This window comes from Oncorhynchus tshawytscha, linkage group LG02 (genome assembly GCF_018296145.1).
Source record: "Oncorhynchus tshawytscha isolate Ot180627B linkage group LG02, Otsh_v2.0, whole genome shotgun sequence".
Lineage (NCBI taxonomy): Eukaryota > Metazoa > Chordata > Actinopteri > Salmoniformes > Salmonidae > Oncorhynchus > Oncorhynchus tshawytscha.
The window spans coordinates 33,877,804-33,897,705 of NC_056430.1; the positions used below are offsets into that span (position 1 = coordinate 33,877,804).

The 19,902-nt window shown below is 42.5% G+C and overlaps 1 protein-coding gene and 1 long non-coding RNA gene across 4 annotated transcripts in view; both read right to left on the minus strand.

Moving 5' to 3' along the window:
* Window positions 1–8,316, minus strand: part of pfkfb4b (6-phosphofructo-2-kinase/fructose-2,6-biphosphatase 4b) — a 42,169-nt gene extending 33,853 nt beyond the window's left edge. The window contains exon 1 of the mRNA XM_024377564.2: window positions 8,117–8,316. Coding sequence (XP_024233332.1) covers window positions 8,117–8,159 — 43 coding nt within the window. The 5' untranslated portion in view covers window positions 8,160–8,316. The remainder of the gene's footprint in view (window positions 1–8,116) is intronic.
* A 2,976-nt stretch (window positions 8,317–11,292) lies between these two features.
* Window positions 11,293–15,722, minus strand: LOC112217303. 3 transcript variants are annotated; one of them, XR_002948463.2, is made up of 4 exons: window positions 15,209–15,722; window positions 12,702–12,787; window positions 11,875–12,484; window positions 11,293–11,738 (listed from the first exon to the last, which is right to left on the minus strand). It is a non-coding gene; the product is annotated as an uncharacterized LOC112217303 (long non-coding RNA). The 3 variants fall into 3 exon arrangements; XR_006078801.1 differs by lacking the exon at window positions 15,209–15,722 and having other exon boundaries at window positions 11,293–11,438; window positions 11,555–11,738; window positions 11,875–15,199; XR_002948461.2 differs by lacking the exon at window positions 15,209–15,722 and having other exon boundaries at window positions 11,293–11,438; window positions 11,612–11,738; window positions 11,875–15,195.
* Window positions 15,723–19,902: the final 4,180 nt, after the last annotated feature.

Here is a 19,902-nt window from a genome sequence, read left to right on the forward strand (position 1 = left end):
TAGAATACCTTGTGAGAGGGTGGTCAGGCTGGTGCATTTCAGTGATCAATCTTATTGCTGCTTGCTCTACGATAAACACCCTGTGGCATACTGTCACAGTGGAACACACACTGGCCTGATCCTACCAGTCCTGTCCTGTCCCTATGACAGTTCTGGGCACAGCACAGATCTCCAAAACACCCCCTTCTGTCTATACCTGACATAAATGATTAGGGGTCCACCTGTTTCTAACACACACTGACATAACCTAAAAAACAATGGGATGAGGGGGTAAATAGACTCTCTTTCACTCTGACCTCAGTAGCTAGGCTATTTAGTGTCTGAGACATTGATGGTTCTTTGGCTCTACATCTGAGACGGTGAGAACAATGTGGTGGCCCACAATGTCTAAAAACAATGTCAATGTCGAAAACATTCTCTAATTGACTGATGTCGAAATAGCAAATGGTTTACAGCTAGATTTCCTCTCTCTATGTGGTCACTAATCTGCTTTCTATTATGTCTGTACTTCTCTTTAGCGTTTTGCGATTTCAAACACCACTGTGAAGGGCACTTCACCGTCATATAAAGAATTGACATTGGGTCATAAGTAGAGCCAGGAGATTTTTCTGCCCATATGGCCTGGGCCCTAGAATTCTCCGGGGGGGGGGAGCTTTTAGCAGGACACAATGTTTAGGAAAGTTCCAACAGAAATACGCTATGTAGCCTAATGTAAAACAAACAGGGAACCATGTTGGCTGTATTCATGGCATTTCTATCTGCAACGTTACAACAAGGTTTAGAAACTAAACGTGGCCCACTTCAGGTCAAGTGATCAGGTCAAATAAAATAAAATTGTCACATGCTTCGTAAACAACAGGTGTAGACTAACAGTGACATGCTTACTTATGGGCCCTTTGAAAAAATGCAGAGATAAAAATAGAAAGATATTGACACAGGGAATAAATACACAATGAGTAATAACTTGGCTATATACACGGGGCACCAGTACCGAGTCGATGTGCAGGGGTACAATGTTATTGAGGTAGATATGTACATATGGGTAAGGGTAAAGTCAGTTGGCAACAGGATAGATAAAAAGCAGTAGCAGCACCGTATGTGATGAGTAAAAAGAGTTACTGCAAAGGGGAGGTCAATGCAGATGGTCCGGGTAGGTATTTAGCAATCTTATGGCATGAAGCTGTTCAGGCTCCTGTTGTACTACCCTCTGCAGTGCCTTGCAGTCGGATGCCAAGCAGTTGCCAAACCAAGCGGTGATGCTGCCAGTCAAGATGCTCTCAATAGTGCAGCTGAAGAACTTATTGGAGGATCTGTGGGCCCATGCCAAATCTGTTCAGCCTCTTTAGGGGAAGAGACATTGTCGTGCCATTTTCACAACAGTGTTGGTGTGTGTGCCCCATGTCAATTCCTTAATGATGTGGACACCAAGGAACTTGAAGCTCTCGATCCGCTCCTCTAAAGCCCTGTCGATGTGGATAGGGGTGTGCTTGGCCCTCCGTTTCCTGTAGTCAGTTTATTTTTTGTTGTTGTTGATATTGATGTAAAGGTTTTTGTCCTGGCACCACACTGCCAAGTCACTGACCTCCTCCCTATAGGCGGTCTCATCGCCATTGATCATGCCTACCACCGTCGTGTCAACTTTAGCAAACTTAATGATGGTGCTTGAGTCGTGCTCGGCCACGCAGTCATGGGTGAACATTGAGTAGAGGGGACTTAGCACGCACCCCTGAGGGGCTTCCATGTTGAGGGTCAGTGTGGCGGATGTGTTGTAGCCTACTCTCACCAGCTGGGGGCGGCCCGTCAAGATCCAGTTGCAGAGGGAGGAGTTCAGCCCCAGGGTCCTAAGCTTAGTGATGAGCTTGGAGGGTACTATGGTGTTGAACGCAGAGCTGTAGTCAATGAACAACATTCTCACATACAGTGCCTTCAGAAAGTATTCAGACATCTTTACTTTTTCCACATACGTTACAGCCTTATTTTAAAATTGCTTAAATAAAAAAATCTCCTCTATACACAATACCCGATAAAGACTAAGTGAAAACAGGTTTTTAGGAATGTTGGCAAAAATAAAAAACAGAAATACCTTATTTACATAAGTATTCAGACCCTTTGCTATAAGACTCAAAATTGAACTCAGGTTCATCCTGTTTCCATTGATCATCCTTGAGATGTTTCTACAACTTGATTGGTTGTAGAAACATGGTCCAGGGTGTCTGGGATGATGGTTTTGATGTGAGCCATGACCAGCCTTTCAAAGCATTTCATGGCTACACAGCAAATTGGCCAGTGTTACCGAGTGTTGATTTTTCAGTGTAACATTTCTAGTGTCGATTCAGGGTTTAAATGAACACTCAGTGGTGTAAAAGTACTGCAATGTTGTCGTTAATAATAACCACTGTTGTGTGTGTGAAAGAGTGATTGTGTCAGTTATACTCTGTGGAGAGTAAAATACTCCCTTCAAAACCACACCCATCATTATCATATTTCCCAGCATGCTCTACTGAAGTTAGATTTTTTGGGATTATTTTTAATATCTGTGTTTTCGCATGTACATTGATTGATTGATTAATCTCATGCTACACAAGCATAAATAACAGAATGATTTCTAAACTAATCCAATCAGCTAGTTACATTTATTGCACCTGTTACTGAAATGTGTGATCCAGTTTAAATGGTTTAGGTAGCCTCCTTTATCAATGTCAGTCATTCTGAATGTAGGTTGCTGATGAAAAGTTCCAACAGTTGGATGTCCTAACTCTGGATGTATTCCAATTGGAATTACACATCGCTTGGCAAACCAGCCGAATGTGCCCTGCAGGCCTGATGTGGCCTGTAAACCATGATGTTCCTAGCACCACTGTGTCAAGGGAAAACTCATCCATCAAAGTAAGTGATAACATATGTATTGTCATATGTATTGTCAAACAGTTTTATTTTAATGATAACATTCGTTTACAGTAGGAACTGACTTGGAGAATTGCACAGGACTGAAACAGAACGAATTTAACAATCATGTCACTGTTACTAACACACAGTCATGGGTGGAAACTCTACAATTCACTTGAAAGGGACACTGGGAAATTATATTGGGGGTGTGGCTTGATGGGGACAGTGTGTGGAAGTGTGGTACCAGTTTAAGTGGTCTATGGTTATGTAAATTAAAATGAAAAAAGACCACTACTAGTGCTGAAGTATATAACTTGCTTACATAACGGCATGTGACAATAACGATTTAGAAATACTATTGTAATGTCCATAACCTAACACCTAACATCTTGTCAAGCGATAAGGACCTTTATGTGTTGGTTCAAAATACTATATGAGGTGTTATTACATAACACCGTTGGTGCAAACTATACGCACTTCCTTAAGTTAAAAATACTATACAAATCAAATCAAATGTATTTATATAGCCCTTCGTACATCAGCTGATATATCAAAGTGCTGTACAGAAACCCAGCCTAAAACCCCAAACAGCAAGCAATGTAGGTGTAGAAGCACGGTGGCTAGGAAAAACTCCCTAGAAAGGCCAAAACCTAGGAAGAAACCTAGAGAGGAACCAGGCTATGTGGGGTGGCCAGTCCTCTTCTGGCTGGTTGTTATTGCATACAAGTTCTTATTGCATAACACCATTGGTGTAAACTATATACACTTCCTAAAGTTAAAAATACTATACAAGGTGTTATTGCACAACACCATTGGCATAAACTATATACACTTCCTAGTAGTGATGTTACAGTTGATACTGGAGCTCCAACGCATACGCTGAAATCGCTAAGAGGCTAACTTCAAAGCAGTGTGCCGATGCGTGTCACTTTATCAGAGGTACATCATCAATGACATCCAAAGCTTTGTTTGATCACATGCCTTTTCAAATTGTGTGTTACAAAATGCGAGATCCCACTGATTTTGCAGTGGTTCCAATGCTTTCTTCAATTCCAAGCTGCTTTCAAACACCGACCTCTACTAGACACCATACTTACAAATCTATTTAGGATTTTCTATGAAGTTTTACCTGACGGGTAGTTTAGCAGGTAGAGTGTGGAACTATGGAACATTCAGGGACGCGAGGGTGAATTATGTGAAACCACACTTTCTGCATTGTTGTTCAAATAATTAGCTTTATTTAGTATAAACTTCTGTTTTAAGCATCCTAAATAATGCCATAGATTCAGTAAAAAAAAAATAGAAGGCAAAAAAGGGAATTGTGATCGAATCAACAAAATATTAGCCACTTTCAACGCAACATACCGAAACAAAACTAACTATGCAAGACTTCTTATGCAAAACTAACTATGCAAGAGATTTTGTTGTAGGCAGAATGCATCAGAGTAGGATTCTATTGCATTGACATGCAGGACTCGGCCATACTCTACACAGACCGGCGCGGCATAACCAAGATGTGCTTGTTTTGAGATCAAACCGAGAGCTGCATGTGCACATTTGTTAATATCTTTTGATAGTTAGTGAGTTGTTAGCCCAGTTATAGATCATTTGTAGTCAGCAATGGGGGAGTGATTGCTTCCTACAAGAGCACAAAACCTGTACATTTCTAGACATCTTTGAAAAGTTAGTCAGGTAAAAAGTGTATTTTTTTGTCTTAAAAGGGGCAGTGTTGCATTTTGATACAGGCTTGAATAGCTAAGTAGCCAACAGGCAGGGGTTGAATAATGTCTGATTCTCTGTAATAATTGTATGGGAATAAAAATGCATTTTATTTTGTAAAGTGTTTTTTTGTTGTTGCATCAAACACAACATTTTCAGTCACCTCATTGTCTGAATGAGTGGATAAACAGGTTCATTTCAAGCCCTGCATGTTTTTTTCAGAAGTCAAGGAATTTAAGCATACATTGATCACCACACATTAGCTGCTATTGTCGGCTGAATGATAGAACATCTATTTCCATGTTAAAATGTTATGGGATGCATTTTATCCATTGTTTTTTATGGCAGGCCACTCTGGTAGGCCAACATTATGATCAAATGGCCACAGTAGCCTACTTGACCACTGTCTGAAACTAACTTCAAGAGGGTACAGCCTCAGAGTTCACAGTAAACATGCTGGAAGTTGCAAATAATTTTCACAATGTTCAGGTTTGCACTCACTAAACCTGAAGTTTGCTCAGTACCGGAAAAAAACGAGGGAACATTGCTGTTAAGGTGTAACCTCATCAGCACTAAGCAGTGTTCATTTAACACTCATTATCATGGACCTGTATAGACAGTGGCCCAGTGTTAAATTTAACAGTGTCAGGGTTGATTTAACACTGGAGAATTTGCTATGTGCAGCTGTGAGTGCTACGGGGCGATAGTCATTTAGTCAAGTTACCTTGGGGTTCTTGGGCACAGGGACTAAGGTGGTCTGCTTGAAACATGCAGACATTCCAGACATGGTCAGGGAGAAGTTGAAAAAGTCAGTCACGTGGTCCAGCCTGACTTGGATCAATTCTGAAGAATAGAGGGTGGTGATGATGATGCTCCTGCTGCTAATGTCCTCATTAGAAGCATTCAGGTTCAATATAGATGCGGTAAAGAGGTCAAGTCGAACTAGACCAAAACAATGGAATTGCCATGGAAACACGTGGGAGAAAGGGCCGCGGGGGAAAGATCCCAAGGCTCCTCGTTGCCCCCCAGCAAAATGTGCCTACATTTCATTGTTTATGTGTATTTCACACTATGTTGAGATAAAAATCTGAGTATAATGCTTGTATGGATGTCAACCCCAACACATGTTCATGTCATTGTTACCAATAAACTGCATTACAGTTAAAAATTACTGACCAGCTTATACGAACGGGAGTTAGCATTTAGCAGTCACTTCTTCTCAACCTGAAAAGGGACAATTTCTACATGTTATGTAGTGAAAAACAGCCAACTATATCTAAATCAGACTTAAATAACAACGTTCTGCACCTGTTACAATACATAAAACATGGCGGATTTGACAAAAATCCACTTTGTTAGATCAGATTTGTTGAATGTGCGCCAATCTGGTTAATGGAAGGTCTGAGCTTGTTTTGATGCCAGAACAGGGGTCTTGCATAATAGTGCAGTGTCATAATGACTGAGTCATGGGATAACATACAGCATCAGCTGTTTAAATATGGAGATAGAAATGGTATACTGTGTAGTCAGACAACAGCAGAAGAAAGTTTACCTATTCAACTGCCAACATTGTAATGCTTTTTACCATTGTTGGACACTCAGTGAAAAAGCAGCTTGTGCACTCACACTCCAGCCTACATACAGCATGTGTCCAGTCTGAAATTGATGGTCATGTACATGCTGCACCCTTGATATGGGACAACACATTGACAGTCCACATCTGACAGTCCCACATATGGAAGAAACAGACCTTATATGGCTCTTCTAACAGTGTCAGTAAATTAAACTGAGTCTGTAGCTGTAAAAGTATTAGCAAAGAATGCTGTTTTCTCTCATGCCACAGAGACTACAGTTCACCAAGGCTTTCAGAATCCCACAGAACAGAAGTCAGTCCATTATTGGGATACACGTAGCCTAAAGGAGCCTAGCGTTACTCCTTATAGTCCAAGGACCGTACGCGTTCTGTTGAGAGGCCAATTGGCTCTGACAGCCAAAACAACCAAAAACTCCATCTAAACGTGAATCGATTCTCAATTGCGTTACTTTTATAGAAACATAAAGCCCTTATCACATCAAAATTATTTCACGAATGCAAAATACACACTTAGTGTACACTGTTTTAAGAGGTTTTACAGTTGCAGCCGACAATATATTTTTTATAACAACACGTTTGTGGCCGTCTTCTATTTGCACACAGTTCTTCGGAGAAACAGATAGCTAATTAGCACAGGTAGCTACACCTCTGTTTTCGGCAAGTAAGTGCTGTAACATGGGAATATGGCTGTGTGGGAACCCTAGCCCTAATAAGGTGTAGTAATTTAACCCTTTTTTAATGATTATTTCTCAATGACTGGAAATATACATTCCATTTGTTTCCAAAACCGGGCTCTTAACAAAACTCTCCCTTCCAGAAGATACTATCGTCAAGGCATCTATGAATGGGTTAGGCTATGTGCAGTACTCAGCAATTAAATGCTTGCATCTGACAGGAGGTTTATGGTGACACATGGCTCAATATATAGGCCTAAGAATCATAGCATTCTATGACAAGGATTGGGCTTTAAAATACAAAGCCACATGTAAATACCATTTTAAAGAACTTAGATTAGATAATACGTTCCCAAGGGTAAAGCCTCCCCTACATAAACACTATTATGGTACACATTCACACACCCCACTTCTCCAGTCCTGCAGATGTCAGTTCAGGGCTTAGCAAACTAAACCACTCCATGGTGAAGGACAGGGCGGCGCACAAACACTCAGAGGTTGTATTTGTTCACTAAAAAAATATGGATTTCAGCAAACAAAGAAAAGCATGCAACATAGGCACAAGGTAGGTGTTTCATAATTTCCATGTTTCGTTAATATTGAACTTGGGCGAATCGATGTAGTAGGAGCTAGATTTCATGTAGCATGATTCTCTTCTCCACTCTTGGTGGAGTCATCAGAAACTTCCATATTCAGGGCACTGCGTGATATGCTATTTGTGGATCAAATATGCGCAATGTATTTAATTTCCCAAAACATTGGCTCTCACATAGCATTTATTGCACAATATTTAAACGCATATTTAATAATGAAATAGACTCGCTAACGTTAGCAAGATACATTTTGACTAACAGCTGTCATCACCACGATTCCACTAATAAAAACGCAACATGTACTAACATTGACTAACCAACCAATAGTCACTGACAGTTGACGGTTCACTAGCTAGACTGATTGCGATGCTACTAGAGGGGCACTATGAACAGCGGTCTTTGCGAACGCTGACAATATTCGTCTGTTGCTTCTAAAAAAGAAAATCGGTTGACATCGCTTTATTATTATTTGAAGAGTCGATATGGTTCTGTTGTTGTATGTAGACCTAGCCTACATGACAACCTTGTTTACTTCCTCCGCCGCGCGCTAGCTAGCCGACGCACTAGGCAGTATGTCCTCCTTGAAACTCCCTCATCGCATCCATCATGAAATTATACATGTTACAACTCCAACGGTGTTGAAACCCTACCTGTCCAGTCTTGCGTGGCTCGTGGTCGGCAGGAACCCCTCATAGTCCAGGTTTGAAGGAGAGCTGCTCGTTGCCAGCGTTGTTTCGTTGTGTGCGTCTCTCCGCGGTGCTTGATGGCAATGAATGGAGTCACGTTTGGAGAGGCATGCAAGTCCTGTCCAACAGGACGGAGAGGATTTCAGACAGCGCAGATGCGCTACAACAGGCACGGGGTTATGTGAGCACTAGCTAAATTGAGTTTTTCACTAGCAGTAATGACTAATCTTTGAAAATACAAATTTAATTTTTTTGTTTAAATATGGTTGGGTTCACATTAATCAAAAGATGACAGCCTATGTGGCAATAAGATCAGGGGTCACCAATTGTGTTGTGTTGAGTTGTGATGAGGTCAGCAAGAATGAGAACGTTCATAAACTCATAACATCTCTCTCTTTCTCACACACATTCACACAATTCATAGGACATTTTGTCATAGTTCAATGGAAAGGATTTCACATATTTAATTTCTTAGAAAGGGCTTGATTGTGCATTGCAATCTTCAATAAAATATCAGTACTTCCACAATACATCTTAGAATGAATAATGATGCAAACTTTTTTCAAAAGCAGAATTCGTTAAAAAGAAGAGAACGCTTGTGAAAGCAAGATATTTCTCCTCTCAGCTGGGATCTCTACAGCTGCACCCACAGCAAGAATCCAGCTCTGCAGAGAGGACAGACATAATGATGAGTTGCAGAACATGACTGACCTGACAAAACCAGTGGCGATTTTAGCATGTAAATCTTGGTGGGGCAAACTCCCTCAATTTTTGGGGGGATGCATGCCAGCAAAGTCACAACACTAAACAATATATTAATTGCACTATAGCGGTGAGAAACAGTGCCCACAAACTGTTAGGCCTACATAAAACTGTCCCAACAGCAGAGTCCCAACACCTTACCACCGCTACACCTGGCTATCAGCAGAGCCTTGTCTGGCAGCGAATCAGTTCATTCAGCCTCATTTACTGCCATTTAAAAAAAACAGCTGATATGGCTGACAAATGTGTTTTTTTACAGCTTTTTTTCTCCCCAATTTCGTGATATCCAATTGGTAATTACAGTCTTGTCCCATCACTGCAACTCCCGTAAAAGAGCCATGTGTCCTCCAAAACACGACCCTGCCAACCCACACTGCTTCTTGACACACTGCTCGCTTAACCCGGATGTGTCAGGGGAAACACCATACAACTGGCAACCATGTCAGCATGCCCCCGGCCCGCCACAAGAGTCACTAGAGCAGAGCGCGATGGGACAAGGACATCCGGCCGGCCAAATCCTCCCCTAACCTGGACTACACTGGGCTAATTGTGCGCCGCCTCATGGGTCTCCCAGTCGTGGCCGGCTGCGATACGCCCAGGTTCGAACCCGGGTCTGTAGCAATACAGTGCCTTAGACCGCTGCGCCACTAGGGAGGCCTACAAATGTGGTTTCTACTGACAATTGAGATGTACAAAGTATGGCATAAGGTGACAACGAACAGATAATTTGTATTTATATATTTATTTTATTTAACCTTTAACTAGGCAAGTCTTAAGAACAAATTCTTATTTACAATGAGGGCTTACCCCGGCCAAACCCAGACAACACTGGGTCAATTGTGCGCCGCCCTATGGGACTCCCAATCACTGCCAGATGTGATACAGCCTGGATTCGTACCAGGGACTGTAGTGACGCCTCTTGCACTGAGATGCAGTGCCTTAGACATCTGCGCCGCTCGGGAGCCCAAAATAACGAGGCAATCCGTAATTTCAATTAAGACATTAATGAATGAGCTAGTACGGACGTAGTCAATATAACTTTGTTCGGCACTTTTGAAATGTACAGCGACAGAATTCAGTTCATGGGCCATTCTTACAGTATTCTCCCTGTACACCAAGTCAGAACCATAGGATTAATAAAGGGTGCATATAAGCAGACCATGAAAGCTCTTACAAAGGCTGCATGTGCACCACCAAGTCAGAACAGTAGGCAAAATTATGAAGGGAAAAGGGACCAAATTATTAGGTTGAGGCACATGGGCTACTAAAAGCTTACTACACAACATACTTAGTATTACTTTCTTAGCTATAGTATACATATCTCCTGGCATATTAGATAATTAATGCAGCAGCATACAATACATTTTTTGGACCTTGTGCTGTGCTCACTTGAACTGGAAGGTGGTGCGGCAGTCCTTCCTCTGCAAATTTTGTCATCAAAGTCTGGCATTCTCTGGATTTATGGTGCTTTTGAGATAGCTGGGAACTCATTAAAAAATAAGGTTGAATCATGATGTCAGTGATCTTCAGGTCGGAGCTCTAGAAAGAGGCCAGAGTTCCTGACTTGCAATTCCGAGTTGGATGACCGTTCAAAACGTATTTTCCCAGTCGGAGCTATTTTTTTTCCCAAAGAAACCAGTTGTTTTGAACTCACTGAAGTCTGAGATTTCTCAGTTCCCAGTTGATTCGAGCGCAGCAGACATCATGCTGTATTAACGGCATGGTCAATGTTGTAATGTTTGTCCTTTTAAGCTTGGAAAAGAGACCCTTAAACCCAGACTTGGACCACACACCCACCCCACTGAATAGCAGGCTAGTTATTGCTTTGCATGCTTGCAGTTAGCCTCTGATTCCTTGCAAACCCCTCATTGTTGAATTTGCGATTTCCGACTAGTGTAAGGTTTATGTCCAATGGCCGAAGAGCACCGATGCGTTTTACCTATAATTTCTCTTTATGTGGCACGGATTGAAAATAATTGTCCAGTATATTGTTGACTTGATTCATGATGATGACTGCTAGCTTAGATTTTGAAAGTATGATGTTGACATGATCAGTCCAATCAAAGCTACTGTAGATATGTGATTTGACGTCATTTTATCTGTGGCCAATGACCTTGAGCCTTCTTGGATGGGCACTTCTAATGTAACTCTATAGCAGCATCCAAGGGGCTTGAATTTGAGCTCTACTCGTAGATTTTTGCGGTGACGTGTCCCCATGAGTGAGCCAATCACGGCGCAACTAGAGAACATTACCAACCCCTAAGCTCTATATTTTCCGATGGTTGCCCCACCATCACAGAAAGCACAGAGCCAGGCTGAAACACCTGCATTTTGGAGCTGCTTTACTCAAGAAAGCAAAAAAGAGACCAAGTTTGTTTGTAGCTTTATTAACTCAATTATTATTTTACATTGTTTGCAAACATGTGTGACATGTATTAATGCCAAAATAACATGAAAAACAGGCAACAAAAAGCTTAACAGGTGGGGCTCTGCCCTGAATGACAGGTCACCACTGCGTCACAGACTGTGGATGAGATGAGATAGAGAGAGATACAGATCAGTTCAGACTACAGCAGAAGGTGAGCCCACCTATCATACGTGCACACAGACACCATTGTACTAACCACACATCAAATTCACCATGTATTGGAAATTGTCTACAACTGTCATTGACATGCCACAGTCATATTCTCTCACTGAAAGCTCTTTCTGATCATCTCAGGGTGTGCCCCTCTAGGAGGAGGGTGTGTCTGTCCTTCATATCCTCCTTGTTTAGCCCCGCCTTCCTGAGCAGATTCCTCAGAGCAGGGTCCAGCTCACTAGACTGCACACAGATGAGGATGTTACAATACAATAACATTGATAACTGTGATATAACAGAGATATAAATGTGATCATAATGCAGTATCATAATGTTAATGGTTGTGTTAAAACAATAGTGTTGCAGGTGCTGTACTCACACTGAGGCCTTGCTCTGGGCCCACTCCCACCTGGGACTACCGTCTGGATAAGAGACAAGATTAAATCAGTCAGACAGCCATTTATATTTTCTTCCATTCTAATGCAGCATCATAAAATGCATCTAATAATGAATTATCTGGGTCTGTATAAGCTCCAGTGTGCTGATGTTGGCCTATATATTTCTCGTTCTGACACATCTGGAGATGGAGTGCTGATCCCAGATCGGCTCTGTTCCTGTTCACACAAACAGCCTGAGGCAGAGTCCACACTGTCAGTACGGTTCAGCTGAGTCTGCCCACTAGCTCTGTTTGAGAAAGAGAGGGAGAGGAAGAGAGACAGCAAGAGATAAAGAGTAAAATAAAGTGTTATGGGGAGAAAATGAGAAAGAGTGACGTGAGACAGCGAGATCGGGGAAGAGGAGACGAGGGGAGAAAGAGAAGAGGACTGGCCTGCCTGAAGCTGAGAGAACTAATTATATTGTAAATGTGATGTGACGTGTGTGTGTGTGTGTGTGTTGCTTTCCAAATCTGGGGCTTGTTGGATCTGTCTCTCCAAGGCTGCACAGAACCTCTCTGCCTCAGCTGCAAAGTTCAGGCTCACCTGGCAGTCCTGCACAAACACACACAGCCAGTGTGGGAGGCCATCAAGGACCAGAACAAAGATGTTTTCAGAGCCATGCTATTGGCCAAAACCTTTTTAATAGCGGAATGGTTAATATGCCCCTAAAAGCTGTTCCATAAACAGTTTTGTTGCTTTGACCATCAGGGTTGAAACAGGATTATAGGATTGTGTTTGATAAGGGGTGAACTTGGAGCACGTCACTTACATTTGCAGGGAAGGTGTGGCAGTAGGGGCAGATACAGAGTAACAAAATGGAACATACAGTTCCTGTTCCCATAGCAACTCAGCTTTCTGGTATATTAAAGGAGAAAGAGATTAGAGAATTAAGTGTGGTTAAAATGAGTCATCAGTAATTTACAAAAGAAAAACATCCACACCCTTTACAACAAAGCCTATTGTTTTTTAAGGAACATGCAAGCTCATGGTGACTGGTAAGACATAAGAAAACTATGTTACGCTCCCCAGTTTCTGTGTTGTTGTGGGTTTGTATATATGTGTGTGTGTATTTCAGGAAATGGAATCTTGTATTCTTCAAGCAGCTGATTGGTCGGCCCCATCGATGATTGGCGCTCTGAACCCTCCCTCTAGTCAGGGGAAACAACTGTCTTCAATTACCAACTCCTTCTACAGCTGGATAAAAGCCAGTGATCCTTGGTCAGGAGGAGAGAGCTTCTTTGATGTCCTGTGTTGGTTGTTAGTCCGTGAAAGTTTTGTTGAAGTATTTTGTAGCTGCTACTCCTGTATGTGTATGCCAATAGGGCTTAGTGTTTTTGATTAGTGAAATTGTTCACTTTCAGTTAGTAATTATTCTGTTTTATTTGTTCCTGGGGGGGAAGGGGAATGCACCTTTGGAGTGTTTAGGCAAGAGGCCTGCGGGTATACATAAACTGTAGTATTTACTGTCTGCACACTAGGCAAGACCTGGGCGGACCACCCCCTGTATTTTGGTTAGCTCGCCAGGAGGTGCTAAAAGATTAGGTAAGTAGTGGGTAGGTAGGAGACGGGACTATTTAACTTTTACTTTATTTTCTTTAGTTCTGTCCAGCCCCTTTTCCCCACATTTCTGTGTTAGGAATAATAAATTCACTGTAAATGGTAATTTTTTTCTGTCTCTGTTGTCCTTCCCCTGCACCTACGATCACATACCTTTTTCACTCCACGGGGAGTTGTGTTGTAGCAGGGTGTTGCGTTCCCTCCGCCCAGGGGGCGTACGTAACATAACGGGGGGCTCATCCGGGATTATTAAATCCACAGGACCCCGCTGCTCTGATCTCTGTGATTGGAGACTGAGGTTTGGTTGTGAGTTTGGGTGACTTAATTTACATGTGTTCAGTAGGCTGCTGTGTACCATGACTGCCTCAACCAACTCCCATTTTATTGAAGCTCCCTCAGTTGATCGGTTGGTGGGGTTTCGTAAAGTAGACCTTTGCGCCATAGCTGACTATTATGGACTCTTCGTCCCTGAGGAAGCCCTAAAGGCTGAGCTGTTGGTGCTAGTCAGGGAGGGTTTAGTGAGAAAAGGAAATTTCTTGTTGAAATATGAGGGAGGCGGATAGACCTTCATATGCCAAGGCGGAGGAAGGGGTTGCTCGTACCTCCTCTACATTGCCCCGATTTCAACCCTTTATCTTCTGCTTCGGGTTGTTCAGATGGGACCGCTAGGCTAAAGGTGGTGCTGACCTGTTTGGAAATGGAGCTAAAATATAAAGTGTGTTTATCCAGCTGGAGTTTGATTTAGAAATGAGGAAAATGGCCATATAAGCCGACAAGGAGGTGAGGATCCGATAACTCCACAACCTACCCATCATCAAGCCTACTTTGAAGTGAGTAAAAATATTGCATTAGTCCTTCCATTTCGGAAGCTGATTCCTATTTCTCTGCGTTTTAGCATGTGGCCGCTGCGCTGCATTGGCCGCTCCTGTTGTAATGTAAATTGTCTGGAAAAGCCCAGGAAGTAATAGCCGCTTTCTCCCTGGAAGACAAGTTTACACTATACGATATAGTTAAAACAAACGTGTTGCGGGCTTATGAGTTGGTGCCTGAAGCTTAAAGGCAGCGCTTCAGGAACCACAAACCCTCTCACCGTACTTTTGTTGAGTTTGCTAGGGACAAAAAGTCTGTTCAATCGCTGGTGTTCGGCCCGTTACGCTAACACCTTTGATATTCGGAAGTTGATGCTGTTGGAGGATTTTAAAAGCAACCTGCCTGAGAGTAGTAGTTCATTGAAATGAACAGAAAGTGGCGACATTGGCCCAGGCAGCAGTGTTGGCAGATGAGTACGCTGGTGTGCTTCATTTTGAAAGCCTAACATCTTCAGTGCCTCGTTCAGGTTTTTTTTCTTTTCCTACAACGACCCTAGCCGTCGCAGGATTTCACCAAAAGGGTCACGTGATTGCGGACTGCCCAGTTTTGCAAAATAAACCGAAACAATCCCTGTCACCATCCCCTAAATTAAAAAGCGTGGGTTTTAGTACCGTCTTTGGCTCGTCCGTTGGACCGAGTTACTGATTAAGCATTTGGGAAACCGGATCCTATCTATGCTCTGTTTTATATCTGCTGGTTGTTCCCTTAACTGGAGAACAAGCAGATCAACTCTTACAAGACACCAGGACTGTGCAGTCAGTAATCATTACTGACGCTTTTACCCGGTCCCCTGAAACCTATTGTGGCTCGCATGTCATATTACAGGGTATAGAGACAAAAAAAACATACCTCTACCATTACACTGGGTCCACTTAGTGTCAGACTTGGTATCAGGACGTTTCCGTGTTGGTGTAGTGTCAACACTGCCTGTAAAAGGAGTCCCATTGCTACTAGAGAACAATATCGCTGGTGGTAACGTAACTCCTGTGTTAGAAGTAGTAGACAACCCAGATGTCAAAACTGCAGATGATAAATTGGTTCAAGCATTTCCCCATGTTTTTCCTGCTTGTGTTAACGAGGGCACAATCTCGCAAGCTGGGAGATGTGGTGGAATTGTGTAGTTCCATTTTTGAGAATGTTGAGGTAGCAGACAATGCATCGTATTCCTTCTGCAAGGCTGACGGTTTTTACCCCCGTAAAAACAACTAAGGCATGGGAAAGCAAAATCACGCCCCAATTACGTTACATTCTTTTGTCTGTCACCCCCGAGAAGGTGATTGAATGTCAAAAGGGAGACACCAGTCTTTGCAAGTGTTTTGCTTCGGTAATTTCCATTGAGGAAGCTAAAACTAGGGAGACCGCCTACTTTATGGAAACAGGAGTTTTGATGCGTAAATGGGCAGCTCATAACAGTCAGTAACTGGAGTGAAGTGGTTCAAGTGGTTGTTCCTACAGCGTTCTGACCGCAGGGGCTGTCACTCGTCCATGACCAGGTGTGGTCCAGACATTTGGGGATCACGAAGTCCTTCATCATTTTTTTCTGGCCAGGTTTGAAGTCTGACATTGTCCAATTTTGTAAAACATGTCATGTATGTCAACTCACTGGGAAAGCGACTCAAACAGTTTCTTGTGCGCAGCTCTGCCCGATTCCTGTGGTGGGGGAACCGTTTGAATGAGTGATAATTGATTGTGTAGGTCTGTTGCCAAAAACTAGGTCAGGTAACCAGTTCTAACTAACAATGTGCTGTGCTACTTGATACCCAGAGGCTATCCCTCTCCATACTATAACTGTGAAGGCACTAGCGAAGTTCTTCTCTATGTTTTGACTCCCTAAAGTAATCCAAACTGATCAGGGAACAAAATGTATGTCAAAACTGTTCTCAAATGTGTTAAAGACTGTATTTCCCATCAGGTCTCCAGCCCGAATCATCCGGAGAGTCAAGGGGCCCTTGAACTGCTGGCATCAGACGCTTAAGGCGACTCTAAGCAAGTATTGCATGGATACCAATACCGATTGGGATGGAGGGGTGCCCTTTGTCTTATTTGCTATCAGGGAAACAATACAAGAGTCATTATGCTTCAGTCCTGCTGACCTTGTGTTTGAACACACCCCATGGGGTCCGCTAAAAGGATATGCTCCTTCAAAACTATCTCCTACAGCCATCAGCGCCCCTAAAAATGTGTTGGATTATGTCAGAAAAGATTCGGGAGAGACTGAGCGCCGCATGTGCATTGGCACAAAAGTCTCTCTATTTGTCTCAAACACATGAAATTACATGACAAAGAGGCTGTTGGCCATTCTTTTGCACAAGGGGATCAAGTTTTGGTTTTGGTTCCCATCCCTGGCTCATCTGTCAGAACGTATTTTTTGTTGTTTTTTTTACATTTTATTATTATACCCCATTTTCTCCACAAATTCATGGTATCCAATTGTTAGTAGTTACTATCTTGTCTCATCGCTACAACTCCTGTACGGGCTCGGGAGAGACGAAGGTCGAAAGCCATACGTCCTCCGAAACACAGCCCAACCAAGCCGCACTGCTTAACACAGCCGCAAACCAACCCGGAAGCCAGCCGCAAAAATGTGTCGGAGGAAACACAGTGCACCTGGTTAGCGTGCACTGCGCCCGGCCCGCCACAGGAGTTGCTAGTACGCAATGAGACAAGGATATCTCTACCGGCCAAACCCTCCCTAACCCGGACGATTCTATGCCAATTGTGCGTCGCCCCACGGACCTCCCGATCGCGGCCGGCTGCGACAGAGCCTGGGCGCGAACCCATGGTCTCTGGTGGCACAGAGAAGCAGTACCCTAGACCACTGCGCCACCCGGGAGGCCCTTTGGCCATATCTTGTGGAAAAGAAACTCTGTGACACCAATTATGTGATAAAGACCCCGGTTTGTAGGCATTCTTCAGGTGTGTGTCATGTTAAATTGCTGAAAGCATATTATATGCGTGACTCTCCAGACAGCTCCTCGGGTAAGCTGGTCCAGCCCGCCATTTCCATGCTGAAAAAGTTACCCTCTCAAATTGAACATTTGGATAATGATCAAACTATTGATCTGGTCCTATTAATAAATAGTTCTCAATGTGTTTCAGGACGTTCCAAGTCACACGTCCATCTTGGAACATGACATGGATGTGGGGAACACTGCTTGTATACGTCAGCAACCGTACCGGGTTAACGCTAAGAAAAGGGATGTAATGAAAAGTGAGGTAGCTTATTTATTACAGAATGAAATGGCAAAACCCAGTAACAGCTCTTGAAGTTCCCTGTGTATTCTCCTTCCTAAGCCTGACGGTAAGTCCCGCTTATGTACGGACTATGTACAGACTATCATCACTATCACTCAGGAAGGAGACTCGTTCTGTCTCCTAGAGATGAACGTACTTCGGAAAAGTGCAACTCAATCCCAGAACAACAGCGAAGGACCTTGTGAGGATGTTGGAGGAAACAGGTACAAAAGTATCTATAGCCACAGGAAAAACTAGTCCTATATCGAGGCCGCTTAGCAAGGAAGAAGCCACTGCTCCAAAACCGCCATAAAGCCAGACTACGGTTTGCAACTGCACATGGGGACAAAGATCATACTTTTTGGAGAAATGTCCTCTGGTCTGATGAAACAAAAATAGAACAGTTTGGCCATAATGACCATTATGTTTGGAGGAAAAAGGGGGAGGCTTGCAAGCTTAAGAACACCATCCCAACCATGAAGCACGGGACTGGCAGCATCATGTAGTGGGGGTGCTTTGCTGCAGGAGGGGCTGGTGCACTTCACAAAATAGATGGCATCATGGGGTAGGAAAATTATGTGGATATATTGAAGCAAAATCTCAAGACATCCGTCAGGAAGTTAAAGCTTGGACGCAAATGGGTTTTCCAAATGGACAATGACCCCAAGCGTACTTCCGAAGTTGTGGCAGAATGGCTTAAGGACAACAAAGTCAAGATATTGGAGTGGCCATCACAAAGCCCCGACCTCAATCCCATAGAAAATTTGTGGGCAGAACTGAAAAAGTGTGTATGAGCAAGGAGGCCTCCAAACCTGACTCGGTTACACCAGCTCTGTCAGGAGGAATGGGCCAAAATTCACCCAACTTATTGTGGGAAGCTGGTGGAAGGCTACCCAAAACATTTGACCCAAGTTAAACAATTTAAAGGCAATGCTACCAAATACAAATTGAGTGTATGTAAACTTCTGACCCACTGGGAATGTGATGAAAGAAATACAGGCTGAAATAAATGATTCTCTCTACTATTATTCTGACATTTCACATTCTTAAAATAAAGTGGTGATCCTAACTGACCTAAAACAGGGAATTTTTACGAGGATTAAATGTCAGGAATTCTGCTACTGAGTTTAAATGTGTTTGGTTAAGGTGTATGTAAACTTCCGACTTCAACTGTGTATATATTTTATTTTTTACTGCCGCAGCAGTAAGTTGTTGGCTGTAGTAGCCCTCAATCAATTGGAATACCAGGTTCACATGTTTGCCTTCAAGTTTACTATTTTTTCAAAAACATAATCTATGGATTTATTTAGGTTGCTTAAGACAAACTTATTCAATACTAAATAAATTATTTCAACGGTGAAAAAGGTGTGGTTTCAAAACAAATAGTGTCTTCTATGTCTTCCATGCCCTCACGTCCCTGAATGTTCCCTACTCGACCTAATGAAACATTTGCTACAAAATCCTAACTAGATTTGTAATTACAGTGTCCAGTGGAGGTCATGTTTGAAAGCAGCTTGGCATCTAAGTAAGCACTGGAACTACGGTGATTTAGTGGGATTTTGCAATACATGGTTTGAAAAAGCATGTGATCAAACAAAGCTTTGGCCGTCATTGTTTACGTACTTCTGATACATGAATCGGTACACTGCTTCGAAGTAAGCTGCTTAGCAATTTCGAAGCATGCCTCAGAGCTCCAGTATCAAACGTAACATCACTTTTATTTAGGATAATACCATACGTATTTCATAAGGCCTTATTTTGAGGGCCTAGTTTTCCATAATACAGGGGCCTGAAACAAGCATTTCGCTACACTCGCATTAACATCTGCTAACCATGTGTATGTGACAAATAAAATTTGATTTGATTTGATTTGAACTCATACACATCCCTTTGAACCAAAACCATGTCCATCATATTTCCCAGCATGCTGTATTGCAGGTTTATTTTTAGAATTGTTTTAATAGCTATGTTTGTGCATGTACATTGATTAATCTTATGCTACACAAAAATAAATAACATACATTTTTCTAAACTAATCTAATCAATTAGTTAGATCGCTGGAAGAATGTTCAGGCCTCGCTGTTGCTCAATGACTGACAAAACATTTGAAACTCTGATGTTCATCAAATGCAATTGCCATCTTAAATGATTAACCAAGATCTAAAATGATCGTTAAAGAACCATAGGCTATGACGGTGATGTAAAGAGTGATGTAAAACAATTCTGGAAACTTAACAAAGTCTGTTTAGCTTGATATGTATTAATTTCATTCTTTTGATAAATGTTAATGTTCATCATGTAAAAAAAAA